Below are 27,675 nucleotides of genomic sequence, written 5' to 3'. Positions count from 1 at the left end.
ACTCACAGAAACTGAGGTCAGGGGAACAGCCTTGACCAAGGTCACAGAGTTGAAACTAGAACCTGGATCACCCAGATCCCTTACTACAGTGTCAAAAATGGTAAATGACAATCCTACCCCCAAGCGTCCTCAGGAACTCACTGTCATCTTGCAGGCCAATTTCAACTGAATGACTAGTGACCTTCCCCGAGGCCAACCTAACAGGTCCCAGGGAAGAAATGGTCCTCATCAAACTACTTACATCCAGAAAAGAACAATATTCCAACTTTGACAGTTTGTTCCATACAGTGCCATAAACCCTACCTTGAATACCTTAAGAGGTCTCAAAAGAAAGTATAGAAGAAACCTTAAATTTCAACATCTAAATCTGTAAGATTCTTTTCTATCATTCAATTGCTGAATCCCTGACCCAAGCTTCTCCCATTTTAAGCCTTTGTTGAAAATCAATTACATGCAAAGCACGATAGCATACAAGAATATAATTTTAAAAGAAATCAATTGCAGAGATAGTGGTGATACTTGTACAACAATGTGATGTACTTAATGCCGCTGAATTGTACACTCTAAATATATATCTACTGGGTCTTTGAACTACACGCAGGCTGGGGTGCTGATCCTCCATAGTTGGCACTCCTTATATATAGTTCTCATCCACAGATTCAACCAACTGTGAATAATGCAGTGATATAGTACTGTAGCACATTATTATTGAAAAAATCCACAATAAGTGGACCCGTACAGTTCAAACCCATATTGTTCAAGGGTCAACTGACGCACGCACACACACAAATGTTTTTAAAATTTTTTTTAAGAAATCAAGATTCCTGTTCTCTAGGACTTTATAAGATATAGCACAGAACTCAACTCATTGTAGACCCGGTGTTTCTGAAATGAATGGAAGATGGTGTTAATGTAAAATGGCCCATGGGAACTGTCACAGGTATGAGTGAGTGGCCTGTAAGACTAGCATTCAGAGGAGATTGCTTCTGGGCTAAGAACATACATATCCAACATACATGTCAATGGATGTGTGTTGACATGGAGACAGTAGAGAGATCATGTGAAAAGGCTCAGAAGGTGTGGGCAAGCCCAGGATACTGGAAGGAGGTTATGAACTCTAGGAGCAGAAAGCCATTCTCTACCCTGCCTTAGCTCACTACCTCACTACCCTGCATAGGCTGCCTACTGCAATGCCTCCATATCAGTATGACTTAATCCTAGTTACCTTTAATCAAGGAGTAACAGGAAGGGAGAATCATAAAAATCACCCCATTGCATGAAACTGCTGTGTTGTTCACTGGCCAGTCAATTCCCTACAGGGAATTTACAGGGAATTTAGTGCCAGGGGAAAGTCTTGCTGCCCAGAGTCACTGTACTTCCTGATACAGGCCAATGAAATTAAAACAATGACTCAAGAAGAGTCAGTTTTGGTTGTTGTTGTTGTGGGGTTGTGTTGTTGTTTTGTTTTGTTTTTTTTTGTTTGTTTGTTTTTGCTTTGGCTATTAGGAAGCTCAGGGCTCTGTACTCAACTTTAATGAACTAAGTTTTAATCATTCCTGCCTGTTCCATGACTCTTATTCTAGAAGTCCTTTCAATGAAAGTTAAACCATATCATCTAATCCTTTTAGTAAGCAGGCAGAAAATAAATAATACAAGAACAAGCAAATGCTCATCAGTCATTCCTACAGGATACACCCTCCTGGTAGAAGGGCAAATTCAAGTGACCAAATTGGATAAGAAAGGAACTCCATAAGCATAGTTGGCCTGAGGACACAGGGGCACCCTGAGGTACTGCTGTAATGCCAAACTGCTTTCTCCAGTCTTTGGGTATTTCTGATTTAGTACCTAGAACCTTCTCTCCAAGAGCTGCTGAATGAACACTAGCTAATTCCTATGTTTTAGATTTTTCTAGCCCCCAAGCAAACCAACTGACTGAATTTCAACTTTCCTGGCACTTTTGTATTTGTCCCAAAGATACAATCAGGTGTATATATATTAAATACTGTGTTAGGGCAGACTCCAAGGCTCTATAACCTAGTCTCCTAGGAAGAAAGTTAGGAAGGACCACACCCCCTTGAAGTGAAGGACTTTGGCTAGTTTCATCCGCTTTAACTCAACTACAGTTAAAACAGGATTGGAGGGGCAGGGGCAGGGTACTCTACAGCAATGAGAATGCCCCATCTGTCACTACACGCCTGTGTAGATGAATCTCACAACATAAAGTTGAGTAAAAGAAGCCAGATACAGCACGGAACGGATCATATGAGTCCACTTATAATAAGTACAGAAACAGATCTACGCCAGTAGAAGTCAGGATAGTAATTACATTTAATGGGGGATATACTTGCTGTTGGGACCTCCCAGCTGCCGCTAGTGGTAAAGAGCCTGTCTGCCAATGCAGGAGACGTAAGAAACTCCGGTTCAAACCCTGGGTCCAATCCCTAGGTTGGGAAGATCCCCTGGAGGAGGGCATGGCAACCCACTCCAGTATTCTTGCCTGGAGAATCCCATGGACAGAGGAGCCTGGCGGGCTACAGTCCATACCACTGCAGAGTCAGACACAGCTAAAGCAACTTAGCATGGAGTACACATAGCTGCTATTAGGGATTCCTAGGTGGTGCCACTCCAGTACTCTTGCCTGGAAAATCTCTTGGACTGAGGAGCCTCATAGGCTGGAGTCCATGGGGTCCCGAAGAGTCGGACACGACTGAGCAACTTCACTTTCACTTTTCACTTTCATGCATTGGAGAAGGAAATGGCAACCCACTCCAGTGTTCTTGCCTGGAGAATCCCAGGGACGGGAGAGCCTGGTGGGCTGCCGTCTATAGGGTCGCACAGAGTCGGACATGACTGAAGCGACTTAGCAGCAGCAGCAGCAGGTGGTGCTGGTGGTAAAGAACCTGCCTGCCAATGCAGGAGATGCACAAGATGCGGGTTCAATCCCTGGGTCGGGAATATCCCTGGAGAAGGAAATGGCCACCCACTCCAGTATTCTTGCCTGGAGAATCCCATGGACAGAGGAGCCTGGTACAGTCCGTAGGGTCGCAAAGAGCCCAACATGACTGAAGTGACTTAGCGCGCACACACACACATATGCTTGCTATTGCTGGTAATAATTTGTTACTGGATCTAGGTGGTAGTTACTTAGTGTTCTCAGTTCTCTATGCAAATTATACTTCACTTTAAAAATAAAGGAAGGAAAAATGACAAGGTACTGACTAGGTCCTAGTCTTTGGCACATGGTAGGGCCAAAGAGGTCAAATCGGAAGGGAAAGCCATAACCTAAATGCAGCCACACAAAGCCTTCTGGTGACTCTATCTGCTAATATATGCCTGCAACTTAGTTTTGAAAGAATTTCATGTTTTCACATTATTCCTTTGCCAGTGTTTTACTGCAAATCTTTGACAAGGAAACCAAAGTCTGAAAAAGCTTCCGCAAACCATAGGCCAAGTTCCTAACAGGTCCCGTAACATCCAGGCCAGATGAATGCCCTGACCCGGGGCACAGGTGTGCGCTCATCCAGGGAAAGCTAGGTAACTGCTATCTGTGACCTCATTAATACTAATGTCTTCACAGACTCCTCCTGGGAAGACCAAGTTTGTACAAACAGCAGCAGATTTATCCTGTAAAGTTGCCAAGCCAAAGCCAGATATTCCCGATAAGATAACAAAAAAAAAAAGAGGATGAGTTAGGGAGGAAAGACACAGTAGATTTTGGATTCTTTAAGGCTCCTGTCCTCTGAAATGCAGTTAACCAAAAGCTACAGATCTACCTTGACATTTTTTTCAGATGGGACAAAGCAGACCCCCACTAGGGTCATCATGCCACCTCAGGGAGATGGCAGCTGACACACTCACAGCCTGGAGGGCAGGGTGAGTGTGGAGCCAGGCTCACAGGCCACTCCTCCAGGATCTTGCTGCACGTGAGCCACAGGGTTTCCTGTTCTTCCAGTTCTTGCTCTCAGCTGCATCAAGTTACAGCCAGACAGACTGCAGGCAACAGCACCTGTCAGGGGGTCAGGAGACAGGGCTTTGGGACCCCTGTCCTGGGACCCTCCTATCCGCAGACTATAGGACATCAGTTCAAAGGAATAATATGTCCCAGGTGTGCATGACCCTGTGACAGTTCTTTTTCCCACACATACTGGCTGCTACATTGAGTGTGCCAGGCACTTAGAATACTGGGATAAAGGGGACCCTTCTGCCTACAAATGCTCAGACTATCAGTAGGAGGCAAATATATTACTAATTACCAACTGAAGCAGTAAGGACAGATAGTAAGCAGTTTCTTTCACTACAATAAGATATAGATTCACAATCACTTAAATCGCACACATCAATACAATTCTGAGTTTTGTTTTTTGTTTTTTTTTCTTGAAAAGGTTAGAGATGTGTGTTGAACCCATACCTGGAATGTTCTCCTACTCTGGCCTACCAAATTCCCAGTTGTTCTTCAGGGGCCCAATACAAATAGCCTCTCCACAAATATCTTCCCCAAGTTCCCAGCTGGTTACATTAACACACTTTTGACTAAAAAGCGTCTCTTGCTCTTACTGGTCCCAGAGGACTGAAGGCACTGTTCCCAAATTTGTGTCTGTGATACCAGCGTTATTGCAGTATTGAGATACAGCAGGCACTCCAGACACATCTGTTATGGGGACATAAAGGGGCAAAGGGAACACCGAGGAAAGAGTGAGAGAGTAACAAGCGCTGGCCACCGCAGACTGCCCAGGTGCTCAGAGCCTGGCCTTGCTCTTCAGGCCTGGGCCTGCACTGCATGTGATCCTGGCAGCAGAGCTTCCTCTCCGTCTACCTGGCTGCCCTGGCCTGTCCCCCAGATCCCTTTACTCTGCCTCCTCTGGACAGCCCTATACCAGGGACCAGACTCTGCGCCTGAGCCCAGAGTCCCACAGGGGCATCTAAACTTCCCACTCCTGTGTGCTGCCCACTGTAACCTGCTGGATCAAACTCCTCTGGGTCTGTCCCTTTGTACCATGTCCAGCCCCAGACCTTCCCACCCACCCTTGTCACACCCACCATAAGCAGGGCAACCATCTAATATATCCCAGTTTGCCCAGGATAATCTGCCCAGTGTGATAGTAGCATAACTGTTAACAATGTCCCCTTTTACTCTCAAGTGATCCAGTTTGGACAAAAAAATTATGGGGTTATCATAGGAATAGGCCACAGAGCAAATTCTGCTTGTGGTCCTTGGGGAGCCCACATCTGAACGACGGGAAGAGCTCATGCTACACCAACGGCGCTGAAAGGAGATAGGACGGGGCAGGGCGTGGGACTGGGTTCCTGGCTGGTCCCTTAGGACAAGACACCTGCTTTCCTCAACTGCAAAATGAACAGATGAGCTCAAAGATCTCTCTCAGTGGACACCAGCCTCATAACCCCATGAAACTGAAAGACAATTGGCCGTCCCCAGTTGTCCCAGGCAGCCCCATGCTGGGGCCAGAGGCCAAGGCTCTGGAATCAGACCGCATGGGTTTGAATGCTGGCTTGTCCTTGAGCAAGGTACTGCCCTTTCTGTGTCTTGGTGTCTTCCTCTGACTAATAGGCAGCAATAATGGCTATCCTGGAGGGCTGCCTGAGGTGGCCTGTGTTGTGGTCAAGTTCCTAGACAGAGTCCAGCACTTAGTAAGTGGTACACATTTGCTATTTTAAGGCCTTTGGGAATTGAGGGGAAAAGTGAACTAATGGGAAATGGCAGGAAGACTTCATTAGAAGGGGTTGAAATAGGAAAATTTGGGAGGAAAAAGTCCTTCAAATGGGAAAAAGGAAAAGTGACAGCTTCAAATTCCCTTATTCAGCCCAAATTAAAGCTGTTCAATAGCTCATCTGGCTTCATTCCTTTATCAGACAATATGGAGATGCCAGAAAGAAAAAGTTGGGAATAAAGCCTTCCAAGAACATAGACCATATCCAAGCCTCCAGGACAGCACTGCTAAGCTGAGGAGAGGGAAATAGGCTGGGTGGGTAGGTACCAAGGTTTCCCAGAGCCAGGTCCTCAGACCTGACTCACTCTCTTCATTTACTCCAAGATTACTCTGCCAACAAAGGTCCATATAGTCAAGGCTTTAGTCTTCCCAGTGGTCAGGTACGGTTGTGAGAGCTGGACCATAAAGAAGGCAGAGTGCCAAAGAATTGATGCCTTCGAACTGTGGTGCTGGAGAAGACACTTGAGAGTCCCTAGGACAGCAAGAAGATCAAACCAGTCAAACAAAATCTTTGATTTTAAAAGGAAATCAACCCTGAATACTCATTGGAAGGACTGATGCTAAAGCTGAAGCTCCAGTATTTTGGTCACCTGATGCAAATAGCCAATTCATTGGAAAAGTCCCTGATGCTGGGAAAGACTGACAGCAGAAGAAGACACATCAGAGAATGAGATGGCTGGATGGCGTCACTGATGCAATGGACATGAACTCGGGCAAACTTAGGGAGATGGTGAGGAAAGGGAGGACTGGCGTGCTACAGTCCATGGGGTCCCAAAGAGTCACACATGACTGGGCGACTGAACAACGACAACAATGCCACTCCAGGGAAGGACTATTAAGGAAGTGCTTAGAGATCCACAGACAAAAATGCAAAAAGCATGACACTTCCAGGGAAAAGGAGATTTTCTAGCCATGACAATCTAGACAAGACAAAGGCTGTACAGGAACAAGAGAAGTAGAGCACGGGTCCCACACAGAGGGTCCTCTCTGGCTTTGTCAAGAACCCCAGGCACCCTAATGTCAGAAGAGGCCAAACTGGACAGCCCAGAGTCTGTATATGAAGGGCAAAGCACTCTCTGCTGAGAACCAAGATGGCCAGGGACTCTACACTCAATGTGCAAAAAAAAAAACAAAAAAAGACCATTCACTTCATGGAAACTCCAGGGTCAGTGGGGCTAAAACCTACTATGACCCAGCCCTATGACTCAATAGCACAAGGCACCTCAAGTGGTTCCCCCAGTGGGAAGCCAGAGACTGCGGCAGATGTGAGGAAGTGTGAGCAAGCGTCTCACAAGCCAACTTCAGCATAAGTGGCCTCAGCAACTGCCCTTGGAGCGTCTGCAGTTCTGCCCTCCAGGGGAGGTACCAATGGAGAGAGGACCAGGCTTCTACAACGAAAAGAGGTTTGAACTAATGCTATGACTATTCAGTGCAACTGTGTCTCTCATGACTTCCCAAGGAGGACGCTTCAACTAAGGCACACCAAAACAGCCCAGGCATCCCAAAGACCCACCCACCCGATGGGGTTGCTACCTCCTCCCCAGAGGATCAGGAGGAAAGCAAGTTAGAACAGGAGTTCAAAAGCGGGTCTCCTCTGCCCGGGAAAGAGAAGGTTTTAGGAGTTGGAGGGAGCAGTGAGGACGCTTCCTTATTCCTCAGCTTTAGGAACTTTCCATCCTTCTATCCTCCCTGTCCTCTGCGCTAATCTGACATCAGACAGAGAACATAAATGGGCCAGAACCCCCCTGCCCTGAAAGCTCTTAGAAACAGGGCCTCTTTTGCTCCCACGCAGATGGGCAGCACAGTTGGGTATCTGAGAATGTCTTTATGTATGCATATTTGACAGCTGTCTAGGAAATCCCACAGACAGAGGAACCTGGTGGGGGCTACAGTCCATGGGGTAGCAATAAGTAGGACACAACTTAGTCACTAAACCACCACCATCAATATCTGACACATTGAGTGCTGACTCTGGCAGGTACAGCTCTAAGAACTCCACATATATGCACTCTCTTAAATCCTTACAAAGAACCTATTAAGGTGTTATCCACTCTCCATTTCACAAGTAGAAGAAACTGAGGTCTAGTGAGGTTAAATAACTGGCCCAAGTTCACACCGCTGGTTTGTGAGGAGCCAGGATTCAACCCCAGGAAGCCTGGCTCTACTTGTCACCATGGAGACCCTCCCAGAGGCTGCTGGACTGTCCCTCAGTGGCACCAACAGCCCCTTTCCTCTGTCCCCAGCAATAGAAGTTTCAGCATCTCATGTGCCTGCCTTGCTCAGAAGCCTGGCAATGCCTGGCCCTCAGGGAAACCCCAACAAAAGTCAGGGTGAGATTCTTCTGGGGTCAGCTGAACAAACTTCTCTCCCATGGCTTTCTGGAGTGCTTACCTTGCCCATATTTTTCTGAAGACACAAAAACAGTAACTCAGGTAACCCACACTTCAGCCAGGGGCCATGGACATCTGTTAATTATTGAGGTCTGCAGACCTCACTGTAAATTCACCTTTTGTAAAAGGCCCCTTCCCCCCATGACTATCCCACGACATGGACACTGAGAGCGAAGAACTACGGTCCTCATCACAGCTACTACTAAGTAGCTTTATGACCAGTTAGTGATGCACTGTAATACTAGAATGGGGGACAGACTATTCCATTTGATGCAGCTTCTATTGATGTAGCTTCTCAGTCCATAGATATTTGAGGTCAGAAAAGTCTTTTTTTGTGTGTGTGTGGGGAAGGGGAATCTGTCCTGGGCATTGTAGGATGTTTAGCATCATCCTTTGCCTCTGCTTACCAGATGCAATAGCACATCTTCATCCACCTGCTTGTGACAACCAAAAATGTCTCCAGACACCACCAAAGTACACCTGGGGGACAAAATCACTAATCATTGAAAACCATTGCTCTAAAGGAGTACTTTAAAAACAAATAAACAAAAAACACAGTCTTTGCCCCTGTAAATTGGACCAGGAGAAAAACTCTTGCTCTTTATGATAGACTAGGTAGCCCCTCACAAGATTATCCAGCCCAAAATGTCAACAGCACTGAGGCTGAGAGAATTGCTTTAAAAGTAAGCAGAAATAGCCACCTGTGATCTATGGTGTGCGATATTAACTCACAGCCAATGAACTCTGATTTGCTTTGCCAGGTCTCCAACCCAACTGCTTTGGAAAGTCAAAGACAGATAACATGCAGTGTTGGAAAACAAACCAAACTTGCTGATTTCAAAACTTAACAATGATAAAGAGGAACCAGTTATCAGCAGTCATCTTTTAAACCGGAAGTATCTGAACAGAGGAAGCCAGTTTTCTGGGGTTCCTGAGTTCTTTTAATGTACCAGATCTCCTTACTAAGGCTGCTAGTTTTTGAGAAAACTGTTAGGGCTTGTGCTGTTTTGAGGCCCCCTGGAAAATGGCCCCTGCTTGCCTTCAAACTCTTCAGAGTGATAGAAAAGTTCAACTTTGAAAAGTGATACATAAAAATATATATTGGCTTTGTCTAAGGAAGCTCAGAGAGAATATTAACTCATTCAGGGGTAAAGAAAAAAGTGCTTCTTGGCCACTCTCTGAAATATCAATTTGACAATACAAAACAAATGGATGATGAGTAAAAGCTACAAAATAACATTGTAAAAATGTTTTCCAAACATATTTAAATAAATTTAAAAAGCATATTAAAAAAGCTACAAAACATTCCTGTTAGCATCAATTGTCTTCTGAGCAGGAAAGGGGCTTAGTATTAAGATACTAAGAACTAAGTTAAAGTTGAATGGGCCAAATTGTACCTCCCTGTCAATGTCAGTTACCTCAGCCAAAAGTAATCTTGTGTGTGCCTGTGCTAAGTTGTCTCAGTCGTGTCCGACTCCAAGATTCCATGGACTATGGCCCACCAGGCTCCTCTGTCCACAGGAGTCTCCAGGCAAGAATACTGGAATGGGTTGCCATTCCCTTCTCCAGGGGATCTTCCCGACCCAGGGGTGAAACTCACATCTCCTGTGTCTCCTGCTTTGCAAGCAGATTCTTTACTGCTGAGCCATTAAAGTTTAATCAATCCCTTTACTCCCACACTTTCATCCCCTATCTGAAGATTAATGACACAGAGTAGGTGCTCAAAAACTACCAGTCAACTCCCCATCCCATGGGAATAACTGCTACAACCCTTCAGCAGATGTAAAGTATCTATTCCTAGAGTCTTATCTCACCAGAGAGCTGAAAGGTGTCTTAGTCTCAATTTTCGATATACTATCTAGAGGGCCTTGTACACACAGCAGGTTCTCAAAAAACATTAAACTCTTGTCTCTTGGGGGTTCTGTTAAACCTTTCTGCTTCCAAGATATTTCCCCCTCTCATTAAGTTCAGAATTGAAAGCTACCCTCATTAATCTAGTGAAGAGCCTAAATTAACTATCTGTATTCCAAGACTGTGTCACCAGTCTGTGCGTATTAAAACAACTGGTTAATGACTAAGGCATGCGTCCTTCATTTCACTTCCATGGTAAATCCTGATTCTCATCCTTCAGAGACAAAAAAACCCTGTATCTTGTATATTAATTATAGTTCAATTAATTAAAAGAATCCTCTAAGTCTCCAGACAGGACAAAACCTTTGACGGGTAGAAGATAGGAAACACCCTCTTTCTCCTTCCATGTCTCCGGGCCACCCTTTCTCAGGATCAGCCTCACACCATGCCTCAGGCCTTGATGAGGGAATAGCTCACAATCCAATGGTCCGCCCATCCACTCACCCCTTCAGTCCAGTGCCAGCACTTCCCCCAGCTGCCTCTCACCCTCCTCCGCTTCCTGCAGCAGTTACTCAGGTTCTTTTCCCAGAAAGGTCTACTCCTTGATTCTTGTATTCACTGAGTACCTCACTACTGGCTACAAACGGGCTATAAAGGTGGACAGCTAGGATTCTCCATTCTCTGAAACTACCAACTCCAGTGTACAATGGGATGACACAAATGCCACACAAAAGCACCTAGTGTGAGCAGGTGTGACACTTAGGAGGAATGGTGATGCAAGTCTCTGGGGAATGGAAGATAGAGAAGATGAGGCTGATGTGGGAGCTGGGGTCAGAGGGCAATCAGCATGCAGTCTTTTTTTAAGTATAATTGTTTACAATGTGTTAGTTTCTGGTATACGGCAAAGTAATTCAGATAAATATATATGCTTTTTCATATTCTCTTCCTTTATGGTTTATTATAGGATATTGTTTAAAGCATTTTAAAAAATTTGTTCATTTATTTATTTTTGGTCATGCTGGCTGCTTGATACTGCACAGGTTTTTCTCCAGGTTCAGGGACCAGGGGTTACTCTCTAGATGCAGCATGCGGACTTATCACTGTGGCCTCTCCTGTGGCGCAGCACAGGCTCTAGGGCATGCAGGCTTCAGTAGCTGCAGCACAGGGGCTCAGCAGTTGCAGCTCCCAGGCTCTAGAGCACAGGCTCTATAGCTGGGGTGAATGAGCCTAGTTGCTCCGCCACATGTGGGATCTTCGGGAATCGGGGATCAAACCCATGTCCTCTACATTGGCAGGTGGATTCTTTACCACTGAGCCACCAGAGAAGCCCTATTATAGAATATTGAATATAGTTCCTGTGCTATACAATGGGACCTTGCTTATCTATTTTATATAGTTTGTATCTGCTAACCACAAACCCCTAATTTACTCTTCCCCACCCTTTCCCCCTTGGTAACCATAAGTTCGTTTTCTGTCTGTGAGTCTGTTTGTTTCATAAGTCTGTTTGTGTCATATTTTAGATTCCACATATAAAGTGATAGTACAAGGGCTTAAAAGGCTTCTGAAATGATCTAGTCCAACTCTAGAAAGAGACTAGAAACAAAGCCCACGAAGCCTCTGAAGTAACCCAGAGACCAGCTGACAAAGGTATAGCAATCAGAAAGGAAATTCAATTAAATGAGTCCAGGGATCCCAACCAGAAAAGTCAGAGAGTACTGGTGCCATTAATCTGACCAAGAGGAGAGACGTGCTGGATGCAGGTGCCGCCAGCATCCAAAAGTGGCCAGACACCGACCAGATGGAGTCTTCCACTGGTCCCAGAGGCAGGACTGTGGTCACGAGCAAGGGCCTCTGGAACCCAACTGGCTTGGATTCAATTCCCTGCTCTCACAAAAAAGTTAGTGACCTTGAACCAGTCACCTGTGCCTCAATTGCTTACCAGTAAAACAGCGATGCTGATAATATCTACTTCATGGTGTTGTTGTGAATGCTAATGAGCAGCTGTAAAGAGTAAATGCTAATAACAGGTGTAAAGATCTACTGGTACACAGTAGATGCTATATGTGTTTGCTCTTGAGTTTCAAACTGTCAAATTAGCAAAAGTGAGCAAATAACCCTTACTCTCCTAACAGCACAAAACACTGGACTTGTCTATCAGGAGACAAGTGATTCCAATGGAGCTAGTTTTGGGCAGATGAACCTAAACTTTCCCTGCCTCAGACTACAACCCAGAATATATAAAATGATAGAGATTTCAGAAGAGTTCAAACCAAGGCCTTTTCAAAAAACTCTAAAATTCAAGCTTCAACCTTCTCTCCTAATTCTTCCTTCAAGGATCAACTTTTAAGAGTTTAAGAGTCACTGCTCTATGTTCCCAGGTGGCACTACTGATAAAGACCCTTCCTGACAATACTGGAGATGTAAGAGACACGGTTTATGTTTCCAAAATATTCTTTCTGATTCTCTTCCTATTTCCCAAATGCAGCTGGAATCAAACAGCTTTGTTCACCTAAGTTCAGTTCAGTTAGGTTGCTCAGTCAATTTCAACTCTTTGCAACCCCATGAACTATAGCATGCTAGGTTTCCCTGTCCATCACCAACTCCCAGAGCTTGCTCAAACTCATGTCCATCGAGTCAGTGATGCCATCCAACTATCTCATCCTCTGTCGTCCCCTTCTCCTCCTGCCTTCAATCTTTCCCAGCATCAGGGTCTTTTCCAATGAGTCAGTTCTTTGCAGCAGGTGGCCAAAGTATTGCAGTTTCAGTTTTAGCATCAGTTCTTCCAATGAATACTCAGGACTGATTTCCTTTAGGATTGACTGGTTGTAACTCCTTGCAGTCCAAGAGACTCTCAAGAGTCTCCTCCAACACCACAGTTCAAAAGCATCAATTCTTCGGCGCTCAGCCTTCTTCACAGTCCAACTCTCACATCCATACACGACTACTGGGAAAATCGTAGCTTTGACTAGATGGACCCTTGTTGACAAAGTAATGTCTCTGCTTTTTAATATGCTGTCTAGGTGGGTCATAGGTTTTTTTCTAAGGAGCAAGTGTCTTTTAATTTGATGGCTGCAGTCACCATCTGCAGTGATTTTGGAACCCAAGAAAATAAAGTCTCTCACTGTTTCTATCGTTTCCCCATCTATTTGCCATGAAGTGATGGGACTGGATGCCATGATCTTAGTTTTCTGAATGTTGAGTTTTAAGCCAACTTTTTCACTCTCATCTTTTTTCTCCAACTTTTTTACTGCTCACCTAAACTGGGAGACTGAACAACAGACTGGTTCCAAACAGGAAAAGGAGTATGGCAAGGCTGTATATTGTCACCCTGCTTATTTAACTTATATGCAGAATACATCATGAGAAACGCTGGGCTGGAAGAAGCATAAGCTGGAATCAAGATTGCTGAGAGAAATATCAATAACCTCAGATCTGCAGATGACACCACCCTTATGGCAGAAAGTGAAGAGGAACTAAAAAGCCTCTTGATGAAAGGGAAAGTGGAGAGAGAAAAAGTTGGCTTAAAGCTCAACATTCAGAAAACGAAGCTCATGGCATCTCGTCCCATCACTTCATGGGAAACAGTGGAAACAGTGTCAGACTTTATTTTTCCAGGCTCCAAAATCACTGCAGATGATGATTGCAGCCATGAACTTAAAAGACGCTTACTCCTTGGAAGGAAAGTCATGACCAACATAGATAGCATATTCAAAAGCAGAGACATTACTTTGCCAACAAAGGTCCATCTAGTCAAGGCTATGGTTTTTCCAGTGGTCATGTATGGATGTGAGAGTTGGACTGTGAAGAAGGCTGAGTGCCGAAGAATTGATGCTTTTGAACTGTGGTGTTGGAGAAGACTCTTGAGAGTCCCCTGGACTGCAAGGAGATCCAACCAGTCCATTCTAAAGGAGATCGGTCCTGGGTGTTCATTGGAAGGACTGATGCTAAAGCCGAAACTCCAGTACTTTGGCCATCTCATGCGAAGAGTTGACTCATTGGAAGACTCTGATGCTGGGAGGGATTGGGGGCAGGAGGAGAAGGGGACGACAGAGGATGAGATGGCTGGATGGCATCACCGACTCGATGGACATGAGTTTGGGTAAACTCGGGGAGTTGGTGATGGACAGGGAGGCCTGGCATGCTTCGATTCATGGGGTCGCAAAGAGTCGGACACAACTGAGCAACTGAACTGAACTGAAATTCCAGCTTCTGCAACTGCTGAGTTAAGGCCTGACTCAATTCTGCCCCCACTGGTAATTTAGAGGAAATACACCCAAGTGTCCCTGAGGCACTTCACTGGCTGAAAGGTAGCTGCAAGTGCAGACAATCTCACAATAAAGAACTTTTTACATTGTTGTGCTTAATCATCACAACTTCCTAAAGCGGAGAAACTTGAGGTTTATGATTCTTGTTTTACAAATAAAAAAAAAGGTTGGCGGTCCAAAGAAGCCAGTGACTTGCTCAGGGTCCTGTGGTTAATAAAGCACAAAACAGAGATTAGAACTCATGTCTACATATCCTGGGTAATTCTCTTTACAATCTGGGACTAAACGGACACTCCCCATTCCAGGCCAGTAAGTTTCCAGTCCTAGCTTTCATCCTGTGGCTTGGCGGCGGGGGTCGGGGGGGGGGGGGGGTAAACTTGTGGACCTAGGTTCCATCCTCTGAACAAGGAGTGAGTAAATTTAGAAGTCCTGGGGCAATACTTTACCCAACTGAGAAGGCCATCCCTGAATTAATAACCCTCCAGCTTAAAGGAAATCAACCCTCAATATTCATCAAAAGGCGGGCTGCTGAACCTGAAGCTCCAACACCTTTGGCCACCTGATGCAGAGTCAACTCATCAGAAAGACCCTGATGCTGGGAAAGTCTAAAGGCAAAAGAAGCAGTGGCAGAGAATGAGACGGTAAGATAGCATCACCAATTCGTGCATGCTTAGTTGTTCAGTCGTGTCCAACTCTGCTAGCCCATGGACTGTAGCCCATGAGGTTACAACCAGGCTCCTCTGTCCATGGAATTTTCCAGGCAAGAATACTGGAGCAGGTTACCATTTCCTCCTCCAGGGGGTCTTCCCGACTCAGGTAATTTAGAGGAATTACCTAAATTTAGAGAGATCACACATCTTCTGCATCTCCCGCATTGGCAGGCAGATTCTTTACCACTGAGCCACCTGGGAAGCCCCAGTATCACCAATTTAATGGACACGAATTTCAGCAAACTCCGGGAGACAGTGAAGGACAGAGGAGTCTGGCATCCTGCAGTTGCAGAGTCGGATACGACTCTGGGTGACTGAACAACAGCAAGTTTTGAATTCTAGGACTTGCCAAGAAATGAGTCTTACACAAGGGTTAACTCACTTCTCGGGCAAATAAGCCCAAAGCTAAGGTCCTGCCTCTGACACAACTAAACCAGCTGCCGTCTGCTCCCTACTCCAGTTTGAGGCTAGGAAACTTCATGTTATATTGGAATTCATCTGCCACGGCTCTGAAAACACTGTGATGGCAACCCACCATCATCCTCTCCTTCGCTCTCACGATCAACCAGAAAGAGAGTATGAGCAGGTCGTCCCACAGAAAGATAATGTCAAAACATTTTCCCCAAAATGTGTTCCTACTAAGACAGAAATTTCAAGCATGTAATTGAGCAACGTTCCGTCTTTGACTCACAGATCTGGACACCCTCTACCCCCGCCCACCCCTTCGTCTCAAATCCTAGCTGAGGCCCAGGGCAGGAGCCAATCCCGCAATCTCGAGCATTTCAGAAACTCAATTCTCCCCCAGAGAGCGCCTGGGGCCCTGGCTAGCCCCACCCCCACTCCATACCCAGAGGCACAGAGAGCGAGGCTCCCCGGCGAGGCAGGAGGCTTGTCTTACGTAAAAGACCTGGCCCGAAAAAGAGCTCGGATTTGGGGGCACTGCTGAGAGAGAAAGTGGGCAGACTGGTCGAGGCCTACAACTGAAAAAGGCTCCAGAACGACAAAAATCCCCAGGAAGACGGCAAAGGAACCAGGGGGTTGTGGAGTTGGTCCTCTTGGAGAAACTTTTGGGAACACCAAAAGTAATATCCAAAGTCCGCCCCCCATTTGGAGGCGGGACCGGAGGTGGGGTACTCGAGGAGGGGCAGTCCGGAGCCCGATGCTGGGTATGAGGGGAGGAGGGGGGGCGCCTCAGTTCCGGAAAAGGGGCGCGGCGGGCGAAGTTCCTCTGCCCGTTTCCCAGCTTTTTCCCGTGTGGTCTTTTCCCACGAGGCCGTGAGGAACGCTAGAGGGAATCGTAACGCCGAAATGCCGTCTTTAACCCTGGAGGAGCCCAGGCAGCCGAGTCTTCTCCCCCAACCCCGCCACGATTCTCCCCACGTGCTCCGGCCGGAACACAGACTGCGAAAGGGGGGTTCCTCCCACGTGGAACCAGCAGTCACAGACTACGTGCAGGGTGGCCCGCCCCTCCAGGGGCGGGGGTTGGGGGGAAGCGGGAGCGCGAGTGCGCTCGGGATAGCAGAGAGGGAGAGGCGCGCGGTGCACGAGCCCCGGAGCCTCGCAGGCGCGCACACGCCTGCCGGTGCCTAGCGGACGTGGCTCCTCCAGCCCAGGGCTTTCCCCCGCCGTCCTGATATTTTCCGCGTCTGCGGCCCAGAATGGGGAGAAAGCGGGTCCCCGTACGGTTCTAAGAGAAGATTCCTAGTCGGCCGGGACCCCGGAGAGAGAGCCACGGACAAAGTAAGGTTCTCAGAGGCGAGCCAGCCGCCCCTCCCGCGCTTACTTACCTTCTGCACTTGGTCGTGGTTGAGCTCCGTAAAGAAGTAGGCGAGCAGATGTGAGGCAATCATCCTGCCAACTCCCGACGGAACAGAGTTGGGAAACCGAGGCCGGAGCGCGTGCGGGGTAGGAGAGCGGCGCGGTCGGACCGCTTTGTACCTGGACTTGGCGGCCCGGCCGGGATTGGTGAGTCCGGGAGGCACACAAAGAAAGCACACGATGGCGCGCCCGGCTGGAGGGTTTCGGGTCTCTAAAAACAGGTTTTGGTAGTCCCAACTGCTGAACGGAGACCAAGAGTCACTCCCGGCGACGTGTTGGGATGTCCCACTGTCAAAGTACTAACTTCAGCCACAAGATCACTAAGGCTCAACTTGAGAAAGAATCGAAGTGCGGCTTCACTAGGGCGACCGGACCTCTCGGCCTCATTCGTGGGCTGCGCTCGCCCGCGGATCTTCTCGGCTAGGTGTCACGGCGGTGCTAGCGGCGGCCTGGGACTCCTGTGCCGGAGTTTCGTGCAACAATGTGGCTTATTGAGGGATTGCCGGCTCGCGGGCCGCCGGGTCAGTGACGCGCGCACGCCCATTGGCTGCGCCGGGAGGGTGTGTGCGCCTAGGGGCCGCCCGCCGCCGCGGCGCAGCCAGTCGGAGCTTACGGCCCGCGGGCGCGGCCGCTCAGACACGGAGTGGGCAAGCTGAAGGGGCGCGCCTGGGGCGGGGGGCGGGGCCAGGAGCCGAGGATGAGACGTGTGGTCCGTGGCAAGAGGCTGCGGCAGAAAGGCGCATGAGCCAACGCCGCGTCAGGCTCAGCTATGGGTGGGGGGGTGCATGATCACAGACCCGGAGTGTGGGGTGACTGGAAAGACGGGTCAGCGGACCTGCACACGCCCTGGGCGGGGAGAGAGACACTGTCTGGCATCTCGGGGTCATGCGAGGGGCCCCTGCTACTGGGTCACATTTCTGAAGCATCTTAGTTTTCACCTACTGGCGTCCGCGCAGTTCTGACGCAAAGTTAGCCGCCACAACTACTGCTTTACTTTATGCCAAGCTTCAGAAAACTGAATGAATGTGAGTTTTACTAACTTGGTTTTACAGATGAGGATACAGAGCCCTTAAGAAACTTGCCCAAGATCACACAGTTAGTGAGTGGCAGATAAGGGAAGGAACCCACTTCCCTCTCTGACTTTGAGGCCCTATTCTTTTCCCTATTAGTTATTCCATCCTGCCATTCTAAGAGCCAGGAAGTGGAAAGCAGAAAAGAACTTTTGTCTGCAACTGTGGGACTGATGCGTGAGTGAAACTGGGTGGTAAGTGTGTAACCAAATGACCCTGGCCATGTGTGGAGTGGGGTGGCTTAGGGATTCTGAGACAAATAGGAGCCACAGCTAATGTCCAGCATCAAACTTTTTTTCCTTTTTCTAGAAATTTTATTGAAATATATTTGATTTACCATGTTGTGTAGATTTCTGCTGTATGGCAGTGATGCTGTTATACATGTATATTCTTTTTCCTGTTCTTTTCCATTATGCTTTATCACAAGATAGTGAATACAGTTCCCTGTGTTACACAGTTGGACTTCATTGTTTATCCATACTATATATAACAGTCTGCATCTGCTAATCCTGAACTCCCAATACTTCCCTCCCCTTGCCCTCCTGCTTAGCAACCACAAGTCTATTCTTTGTATCTGTGAGTCTGTTTCTGTTTCATTTGTGTCATATTTTAGCTTCCACATATAAGTGATATTATATGGTATTTGTGATATTATATGGTATTGATCTTTCTCTCTCTCTCTTTCTCTGACTTATTTCACTTAGTATGATAATCTCTAGGTCTATCCATGTTACTGCAAATAGCATTATTTCATTCTTTTTATGACTGAGTAATCCATTATATATACATACCATGTCTTCTTTACCCATTCATTTGTAGATGGGTGTTTAAATTGTTTCCATGTTTGAGCTATTGTAAATAGGGGTGTGTGTATCTTTTCGAACCACAATTTTGTCTGGGTATGTGCCCAGGAGTGGGACTGCTGGCTCATATGCTGGCACCAGACTTTGATTCACGATAGAAGCCGGCAAGAGTGACTGCAGCCTATGGGAGATCCGTGATTGTGGAGAACAGCAAGCCTGAGGTTGGAAAGATCACAGAGGAGGGAAGATGAGGGTTTGCAGTGTTCTGCTGAGGAGTTCGTCCTTCTCTTATAAACAGGGGAGTACTATCTGCAATCTATAATAATAATAAAACAGAAGTATTAAACTCTCATTCTTGGGAAATAAACAAACTTATATACAAATTTCTGTATGCAAATATACAGAAAAAACAAAAACATCGATGATCTAGCCTCTCAGCAAAACTTCTCAGAAGCTATGTACTCTTGCCAACTACACATTCTCACCCTTCCCTCCCTATACTCCAGTCAGGCTTAGGTCCAAAACTGTTTTGGTCATAGTCACCATGATGATGTACATATTGTCAAATCCTCTGTTCCTATCTCTTTTTTTTTTTATCATTTAAAATGTTTTATTGACATGTATTTGATTTATGGGCTTCCCTGGTGGCTCTATAGTAAAGAATCTGCCTGCCAATGCAGGAGACATAGGTTCAATCCCTGGGTCAGGAAGATCCTCTGGAGAAGGAAATGGCAACCCTCTCCAGTATTCTTGCTGGGAAGTCCCATGGACAGTGGAGCCTGGTGGGTCCATGGGGTCACAACGAGCTGGCTATAACTTAGCAACTAAACAACTGCAGCACAATAGATTTACAGTGTCATGTTCATTTCCAATGTACAGCACAGTGGCTCTATATGTATATGTATATGCTGCTGCTGCTGCTGCTAAGTCGCTTCAGTCATGTCCAACTCTGTGCAACCCTGCAGACAGCAGCCCACTAGGCTCCCCCGTTCCGGGGATTCTCCAGGCAAGAACACTGGAGTGGGTTGCCATTTCCTTCTCCAATGCATGAAAGTGAAAAGTCAAAGTGAAGTCGCTCAGTCGTGTCGGAGTCTTAGCAACCCCATGGACTGCAGCCTACCAGGCTCCTCCATCCATGAGATTTTCCAGGCAAGAGTACTGGAGTGGGTTGCCATTGCCTTCTCCCTATATGTATATAGATATACATATATATCTATAAAACTGTGTATATATTCAATTATATATATATATATATGTATATTTTTCAGATTCTTTGATAGGTTATTCCAAAATATGGAGTATTTGGAATACTGTGCCATACAGTAGGTCCTTGTTGGTTATCCATTCCTATCTCTTTTATACCCTTGTCTTACTCCATCTCTCAGGGATGTTGGGCACAACTGACCAAATCCCTCATCTGGACACACCTTCCTCTGCTGAGCCAGGGAAGCTCTACCTTTCTGGTTTCCCTCAAACCTCACTCCAGGTTCCTTAGCCCCTGTTTTCTCCACTGGTAAATGCTGGCATATTCAAGGGCTGTCCTTCACCCTCTTCTCTGATCTAGTTACACTCTCTCCCTGGTGTTCCCTGCCAGCCCCATGACTATTATATCATTTACGTGCTGATGACTCACAAATGTAGATCCGCAGCGAGGACCTCTCCCGGAGTTCCAGACTAATTTCTCCAACTGCCATTTGTCATCTCCCACTGAAGTGACTAGCATCTCTCATCTAACATGTCCAAAGCCGAACTCAACTTGTCTTTTCAAATCTCTTCCTCTCCCAGTTGTCTCAGCATATTGCATCATCATCCACCATTCCTTCCTACTACTCACCTTCATCTCCAGCCAGTCTGTCAGCGAGCAGTCAATCTGACCCATACCCAAGCCACCAGCAACTCAGCCAGAGCCAATATCATGCTTTCCTGCCTTGCTCCCTGCTCCCATTCATGCCTATCTCCACCCAATCCCTATAGTCAGTTCTTCACTCAGGGGCCAAAGTGACCTATAAAGTACAAACCATTCTATGTACTATGAACCACAAGAAGGCAGGATCTATACCTGTGTTGTTTCCTCATTTCCACAGGGCCTAGAATGGTGCCTGTCACATGGTAGGCATGTAATAAATATTTGTTTGATAAATGAATACAAAAAATTTAGAGATAACCATTGTCCACATTTTGTATAACAATTCACACACCCAAGATCTCTCACCGGACTACAATAGTCTCATAACTGGGTTTCCCTCTTTAGATATAGAAACGCCACAGATAAATAGGTTTAGCTATCCAACAGAGATTCTTAGAGACGTGATGTGATCTTATTGGCTTTTTTAGAGCAATAATTGCCCTCCATGTGGATACAGGGGAAGGAGGTCAGAGACCAGAGACAGAAGGAGGCTAAAGCTGTAAGATAGTATCAGGACGTGAACCAAGGTAAAGGTAGGTTAGGGAGTCAGGCAATAGGGTTAGGTGTTTTAAAGTCTGAGGTGGTATTGATGGCTTTGGCTAGGAGTGGGAGATGAAGAGGAGGATACCTGCTGCCTAGAAATACTGTCTAGAAATACTGTCCAGTAGTACAGTCTTACAAAACCTTTTGGCCCCAGGCAGGTGGGACCACACCCAGTCAGTCAGTTTGTTCAGTTGCTCAGTCGAGTCCGACTCTTTGCACCCCCATGGACTGCAGCACGCCAGGCTTCCCTGTCCATCAACAACTCCCAGAGCTTGCTCAAACTCATGTCCATCGAGTTGGTGATGCCATCCAACCATCTCATCCTCTGTCGTCCCCTTCTCCTCCTGCCTTCAATCTTTCCCAGCATCAGGGTCTTTTCCAGTGGGTCAGTTCTTCCCATCAGGTGGCCAAAGTATTGCAGTTTCAGCTTCAGCATCAGTCCTTCCAAGGAATATTAGGGCTGATTTCCTTTAAGATGGACTAGTTGTAACTCCTTGCAGTCCAAGAGACTCTCAAGAGTCTTCTCCAACACCACAGTTCAAAAGCATCAATTCTTCGGCACTCAGTTTTCTTTATAGTCCAACTCTCACATCCGTACATGACCACTGGAAAAACCGTCACTTTGACTAGACAGATCTTTGTTGGCAAAGTAATGTCTCTGCTTTTTAATATGCTGTCTAGGTTGGTCATAGCTTTTCTTCCAAGGAGCTAGCGTCTCTAATTTCATGGCTGCAGTCACCATCTGCCCAGTAGGTCATGTCATCTATGATTCTTTCTCCACACGGTAATTGTAGAGCCTCTTCCCCACTCCCCTCTTTCGAACCATTTTATGTGGACCAGATAACAGTCACAAGGTACTTCAAGTGCCTGTTATCTCACAAAGCTCCCAATGCTGGGAGGTGGTTGGAGTGGGTATTGGTACAAGCCCCTGCACGTACATGACAAAATAAAGAGTATTGCTCACTCAAGGCCAGGAATTACATCTTCGACTTTTCTGGCTCCAAACTCTACACCTGGGATTTATTATTTATTGATCCTCAGAGCCCCCACACACACACAAACACACACAAACGTTGAGGAGTCATGACACGTCCATGTAATTTACATTCCATAACCCAAAGAGAAATCAATCAGCAAATACGTTTTAACAAACCTTGCTTTGTTCAGGATAGTCTGTTCAGTGCTGTGAGAAATACAAAAGAAAGACAAAATGTGTTTCTTACCTCTGAGGGATTAACTGTTCAATCAAAGATATAAAAGCATTATTACAGAATGGAAAAGTCTATCACTAAGAGCAAAATGGGCTTCCCTCACAGCTCAGTTGGTACAGAATCCACCTGCAATGCAGCAGACCCCGGTTTGATTCCTGGGTTGGGAAGATCCGTTAGAGAAGGGATAGGCTACCTACTCCAGTATTCTTGGGCTTCCCTTGTGGTTCAGCTGGTAAAGAATCTGCCTGCAATGCGGGAAACCTGGATTCAATCCCTGGGTCGGGAAGATTACCCTGGAGAAGGGAAAGGCTACCCACTCCAGTATTCTGGCTTGGAGAATTTAATGGACTGTATGGTCCATGGGGTTGCAAAGAGTCGGACATGACTGAGTGACCTTCACTTTCACTTTCAAGAGCAAAACATGTGTGTGTTTATATGTGATGGAGTTTTGGAGGAGGAAGAGACAGAGCCACAGGCCAAAGTCAGCCAAGGCATGTCTGATAGATTCAATGCCAGCTTTTACACAAGGCTGCCTCTTGCCTCACACAGGGCTGACCTGAGCCTGACCATTAGGCTTCAGGGAGCTGCCCTGGGAAGAGACCACTTTGGCAAGAGGCTACTCTATTTGCCAAATATTCCTTTTACTAGTGGGGATTTATCAAGTTTGCAACACATTGTAAGTGATGGGATTACTCAGAGAATTTTAAGACTGAGAGTGGGCCTGCCCTGAATATAAATGTTTAGGACCACCTGCATTGTGTTGTCTTTAATGTTGGGCCCTAGTGATATGCATAAATGTCTTATGTTTCATAGTTCAATTGTAACATATGAATTTGAGAGATCGAGGAAAAGAGTCATTTAAAAGCAGTTACAATTTAAAAATTGAAGCCACAGGGTACACAATAATCTAATTTTATCTGTCACAGTTGCAAACTGAACACCATCAAGCTAACTTAAGCAGAAGAAGAGTTTATTGAAGAATCTGTGGCCCCTTTCAGGATCTTCAGGAGGACCAGAGAATCAAATTCAGAGACTAGCCAGCTAAGCATATGTGCAAATTATATCATCAAACTCTGCTGGTGAATATGCTATTACTGTGGCTACCAGGCTCAGGCCTCTTTGCCCAGCACCTGATGTTAAGCATAGGGTTTTACAGCTGGTATATGCCACAGCCACCTTTGATGATTAGCTATCTGTCAGCATCCTTGCTAGAAGGAATTCTGCATGGCACCCCTTTCTTTATGGTATTTGCCTCTGAACTGACATCTTACAACTGACTGCCAGAACCTGAGCCACATACTAATGCCCTAGATTCAAGGGAAGCTGGGGAAACAGGCCCACAGGGTCAGGAGTCACAACTTGGAGAAGTCCTAAATTAAGAAGGGTGTTCAAAGGGGCTGGGCAGGCCCAAAGCTTGGCAACACATTCACCACACCCAATAGCCACTAAATGTGCAGCATTCCAAAGTTTAAAACAATCTACAGATTCCATGCAATCCCTATCAAACGCCTATCAAACAAATGGCATTTCTCACAGAAATAGAATGAAAAATTCTAAAATTTTCTAAAATTCTAAAACTATGGAAACGCAAAAGACCTTAAGTAACCAAAGTGATCCTGAGAAAGAACAAAACTGGAGGTATCACACTCCCTGATTTCAAACTGTACCACAAGCTACATCAGTCCTCAAAATAGTATGGTACTGGAACAGAAATAGAACATAGATCAATGGAATAGAATAGAGAGCCCAGACATAAACCCATGAGGTGGCCAAAGTATTGGAGTTTCAGCTTTAGCATCAGTCCTTCCAGTGAACACCCAGGACTGATCTCCTTTAGGATGGACTGGTTGGATCTCCTTGCAATCCAAGGGACTCTTAAGAGTCCTCTCTAGCACCACAGTTCAAAAGCGTCCATTTTTCGGCGCTCAGTTTTCTTCATAGTCCAACTCTCACATCCATACATGGCCACTGGAAAAAACCATAGCTTTGACTAGACGGACCTTTGTTGGAGAAGTACTGTCTCTGCTTTTTAATACGCTGTCTAGGTTGGTCATAACTTTCCTTCCAAGGAGTAAGCGTCTTTTAATTTCATGGCTGCAGTCACCATCTGCAGTGATTTTGGAGCCCACAAAAATAAAGTCTGACACTGTTTCCACTGTTTCCCCATCTATTTCCCATGAAGTGATGGGACCAGATGCCATGATCTTAATTTTCTGAATGTTGAGCTTTAAGCCAACTTTTTCACTCTCCGCCTTCACTTTCATCAAGAGGCTCTTTAGTTCCTCTTCACTTTTTGCCATAAAGGTGGTGTCATCTGCATATCTGAGGTGATTGATATTTCTCCCGGCAATCTTGATTCCAGCTTGTGCTTCTTCCAGTCCAGCGTTTCTCATGATGTACTCTGCATATAAGTTAAATAAGCAGGGTGACAATATACAGCCTTGATGTACTCCTTTTCCTATTTGGAACCAGTCTGTTGTTCCATGTCCAGTTCTAACTGTTGCTTCCTGACCTGCATATAGGTTTCTCAAGAGGCAGGTCAGGTGGTCTGGTATTCCCATCTCTTTCAGAATTCTCCACAGTTTATTGTGATCCACATAGTCAAAGGCTTTGGCATAGTCAATAAAGCAGAAATACATGTTTTTCTGGAACTCTCTTGCTTTTTTGATGATCCAGCGGATGTTGGCAATTTGATCTCTGGTTCCTCTGCCTTTTCTAAAACCAGCTTGAACATCTGGAAGTTTACGGTTCATGTATTGCTGGAGTCTGGCTTGGAGAATTTTGAGCATTACTAGCCTGTGAGATGAGTGCAATTGTGTGGTAGTTTGAGCATTCTTTGGCATTGCCTTTCTTTGGGATTGGAATGAAAACTGACCTTTTCCAGTCCTGTGGCCTCTGCTGAGTTTTCCAAATTTGCTGGCGCGCCAGCTGCAACGAACCGCGCAGAAGCGTGGCAGAGAGGAGCTACCCCTTGCCCAAGGTCAGGGTCAGAGACCGAGAGTGCCAGGCTGCGATGGCACAGGAACGGCCTAGAGGAGCTACCAGACGCCCAAGGTCAGGGGCCGCGGCCGAGAGAAGCTACTCCACGTTCAAGGTCAGAAGGGGCGGCCATGAGGAGATACCCTTTGTCCAAGGTCCACAGATATAGTCCATGTCAACAGTAAATGGGGAAAAGGCCACTATGAAATATTGCCAGAAAGCCCTCCTGCAGTGCCACTCTAAATGTGAGGGCTATTGTGTCTTAATCCCCTTATCCTGAAGGCCACAGGGCTTTTATCCCCCAAACAGTTTGCCTGAGAAGAGCATGGCAGCATGCTGAAACTGATATGGGAACACTGTGTGGTCTCAAGCCTTTCTGAGCTCTGCTTTTCTTATCTGCAAAGTGGAGATCATGAGACACAATATGCAAAGACTTTAGTTCAGAGCCTCATTCGTGGTGGATCTTGAATACCAGTTACCTAAGCACATCACTCATAATATCAAGTTTTCTATCTAATAAGAACTCAGTGATTAAAGAAAATTTCACATGTCAGAAACAGCAAATGCCAAGTCTTGGAGTCATGGAAAGGCCTGGTTTGTTCTGAATGGCATGCAGTGCTCTGGTCTAGAGAGCAGATTTCAGTGGGGATTGGCAGGAGGGAAGCTGGGCAGGTAGGCAAGGAAGGCTCAGACAAAAGGGAAGGAATAGAATCCCGTCAGCACGCAAAAGCATAGTGCCAAGGCTGGAAGCAATGTGGAGGACAGATTGGTGGGAAGTAAGACCAGAGTCCTGGGGAAAGATGCTGACTGCCACTACTAGGCTTAGGACAGAAGACAAAGATGTGAAATTAGTGAGAAAAGCATGAAGGAGCCCAAACAGGACATGATCAGTGATTGAATGTGAGGGATGGAGACAGGAAAAACTCTTAAGACAGTGATTCTCACCCTTGGACTGCTCTTGGAAACAGTGGTGACTATGTAAAGAGCTTCTTAAAATTAATAAGAAAATGAAATCAAGAACTCTTAGGTAAAGGATACAGACAGAAGTTCATAGGAAAGGAACAAATGACTATTTGGCGTATGAAAAGATGATTAACATCACTCAGAGTAGTGAAATGCAAATTTTAAATATATCGTTGTACCATTTTTTCACCCATCAGTTCAGTAGAAATCAAATAATGATAATACCCCTTACCACAAGGACAGAGGTACTCTTTCTTTTTGGTGGGGAGGGGAGCGGCATGGACCGTAGCATGTAGAATTGTGGTTCCCTGACCAGGGATCAAACCCAAACCCCCTGCATTGGAAGCACAGAATCTTAACTACTGGGCCAGCAGGGAAGTCTAGGAGGTGCTCTTTCTTCCAGCACATTTGCTGACAGGGGAACACAGCCTCCATGAAGTCAGTTTAACACAGTCCCTCAATTACAAGCATTCCTACCCATTGATCTTGAGATCCCATTTTTCTTACAGACGTACCTACATATGCAAGTAAGTTTATACACTCAGGCATAATTTATCATAGTAAGCCCGGGACCAACCTGAGCCCTATCAACTGTGGACTGGTTAGGTAAATTAATGGAGAAGGAAACGGCAACCCACTCTAGGACTCTTGCCTGGAAAATTCCATGGACTGAGGAGCCTGGTAGGCTACAGTCCATGGGGTCGCAAAGAGTCGGACATGACTGAGCGACTTCACTTTCACTTTCACTAGGTAAGTTAAAGCACATCCATACAATGGAACTACTTAGTCATCACATAATAAAAAACAAAGAGGTTAGGTATTAATATCGAATGATCTATGAGATACAGTTAAGTCAAAAACTCAAGATATAGAGCAGTATGCGTACAAAATTATCATTAGTGTATAAAAAAGAACCAAAAATAAACATATACCTGTGTAGTACAGTCATAAACTTTCCTCTAGGTAGAGGACCTAGGTAATTGGGAGACAGGCATGGGAGAGAAACTATATTGTGTAGTCTTTTTGTGTGTGTTTGTGTATTCTTTTGCACCAGGTGCAAGAATTATCTATTTGCACAAACACACAAAGATAGAAATAAGAAACGTACCTACGAGTCCAAAGGCAACACAATAGAATGGAAAGCACTTGGGGTTAGACACCTGAATCCACCAACTGTGAAGTTTCAGGTTTTAAAAAAATGATGCTTAGCCCACACAGCCGTCCAATTATATAAGAAGCTTGCGGGGATGGTGGAGGGAACCCAGGCATCAACATTTTTTAAAGTTCCATGAGTGATTCCAATGTGCAGCCAATGGTAAAAAAAAAAAAAAAAAAGCACGGTATAAGCAAACCTGGGTGTTTTGGCTTCAGTGCTGCAGGATCCGCTGAGCCTGCGTCAGTCTTGGCATTGAAATCTGACTCCTCCACCCACTAAGCACA

The 27,675-nt window shown here is 46.0% G+C and overlaps 1 protein-coding gene and 1 long non-coding RNA gene across 2 annotated transcripts in view; one reads left to right on the top strand and one right to left on the bottom strand.

Moving 5' to 3' along the window:
* Positions 1-16,862, bottom strand: part of HK2 (hexokinase 2) — a 69,786-nt gene extending 52,924 nt beyond the window's left edge. Inside the window, exon 1 of the mRNA XM_086327756.1 lies at positions 16,730-16,862. Coding sequence (XP_086183882.1) covers positions 16,730-16,792 — 63 coding nt within the window. The 5' untranslated portion in view covers positions 16,793-16,862. The remainder of the gene's footprint in view (positions 1-16,729) is intronic.
* A 279-nt stretch (positions 16,863-17,141) lies between these two features.
* LOC147363646 (uncharacterized) overlaps positions 17,142-27,675 on the top strand; it is a 61,958-nt gene continuing 51,424 nt past the window's right edge. The window contains exons 1-2 of the long non-coding RNA XR_015137343.1: positions 17,142-17,281; positions 17,930-18,024. This is a non-coding gene — a long non-coding RNA (uncharacterized LOC147363646). The remainder of the gene's footprint in view (positions 17,282-17,929; positions 18,025-27,675) is intronic.

This window comes from Bos grunniens, chromosome 11 (genome assembly GCF_055505025.1).
Source record: "Bos grunniens cultivar Pamir isolate PY7600 chromosome 11, Bosgru_T2T1.0, whole genome shotgun sequence".
Taxonomy (NCBI): Eukaryota; Metazoa; Chordata; class Mammalia; order Artiodactyla; family Bovidae; genus Bos; species Bos grunniens.
Note: the sequence above shows the minus strand (reverse complement) of the source record. Positions and strands in the feature narration are given on the sequence as shown.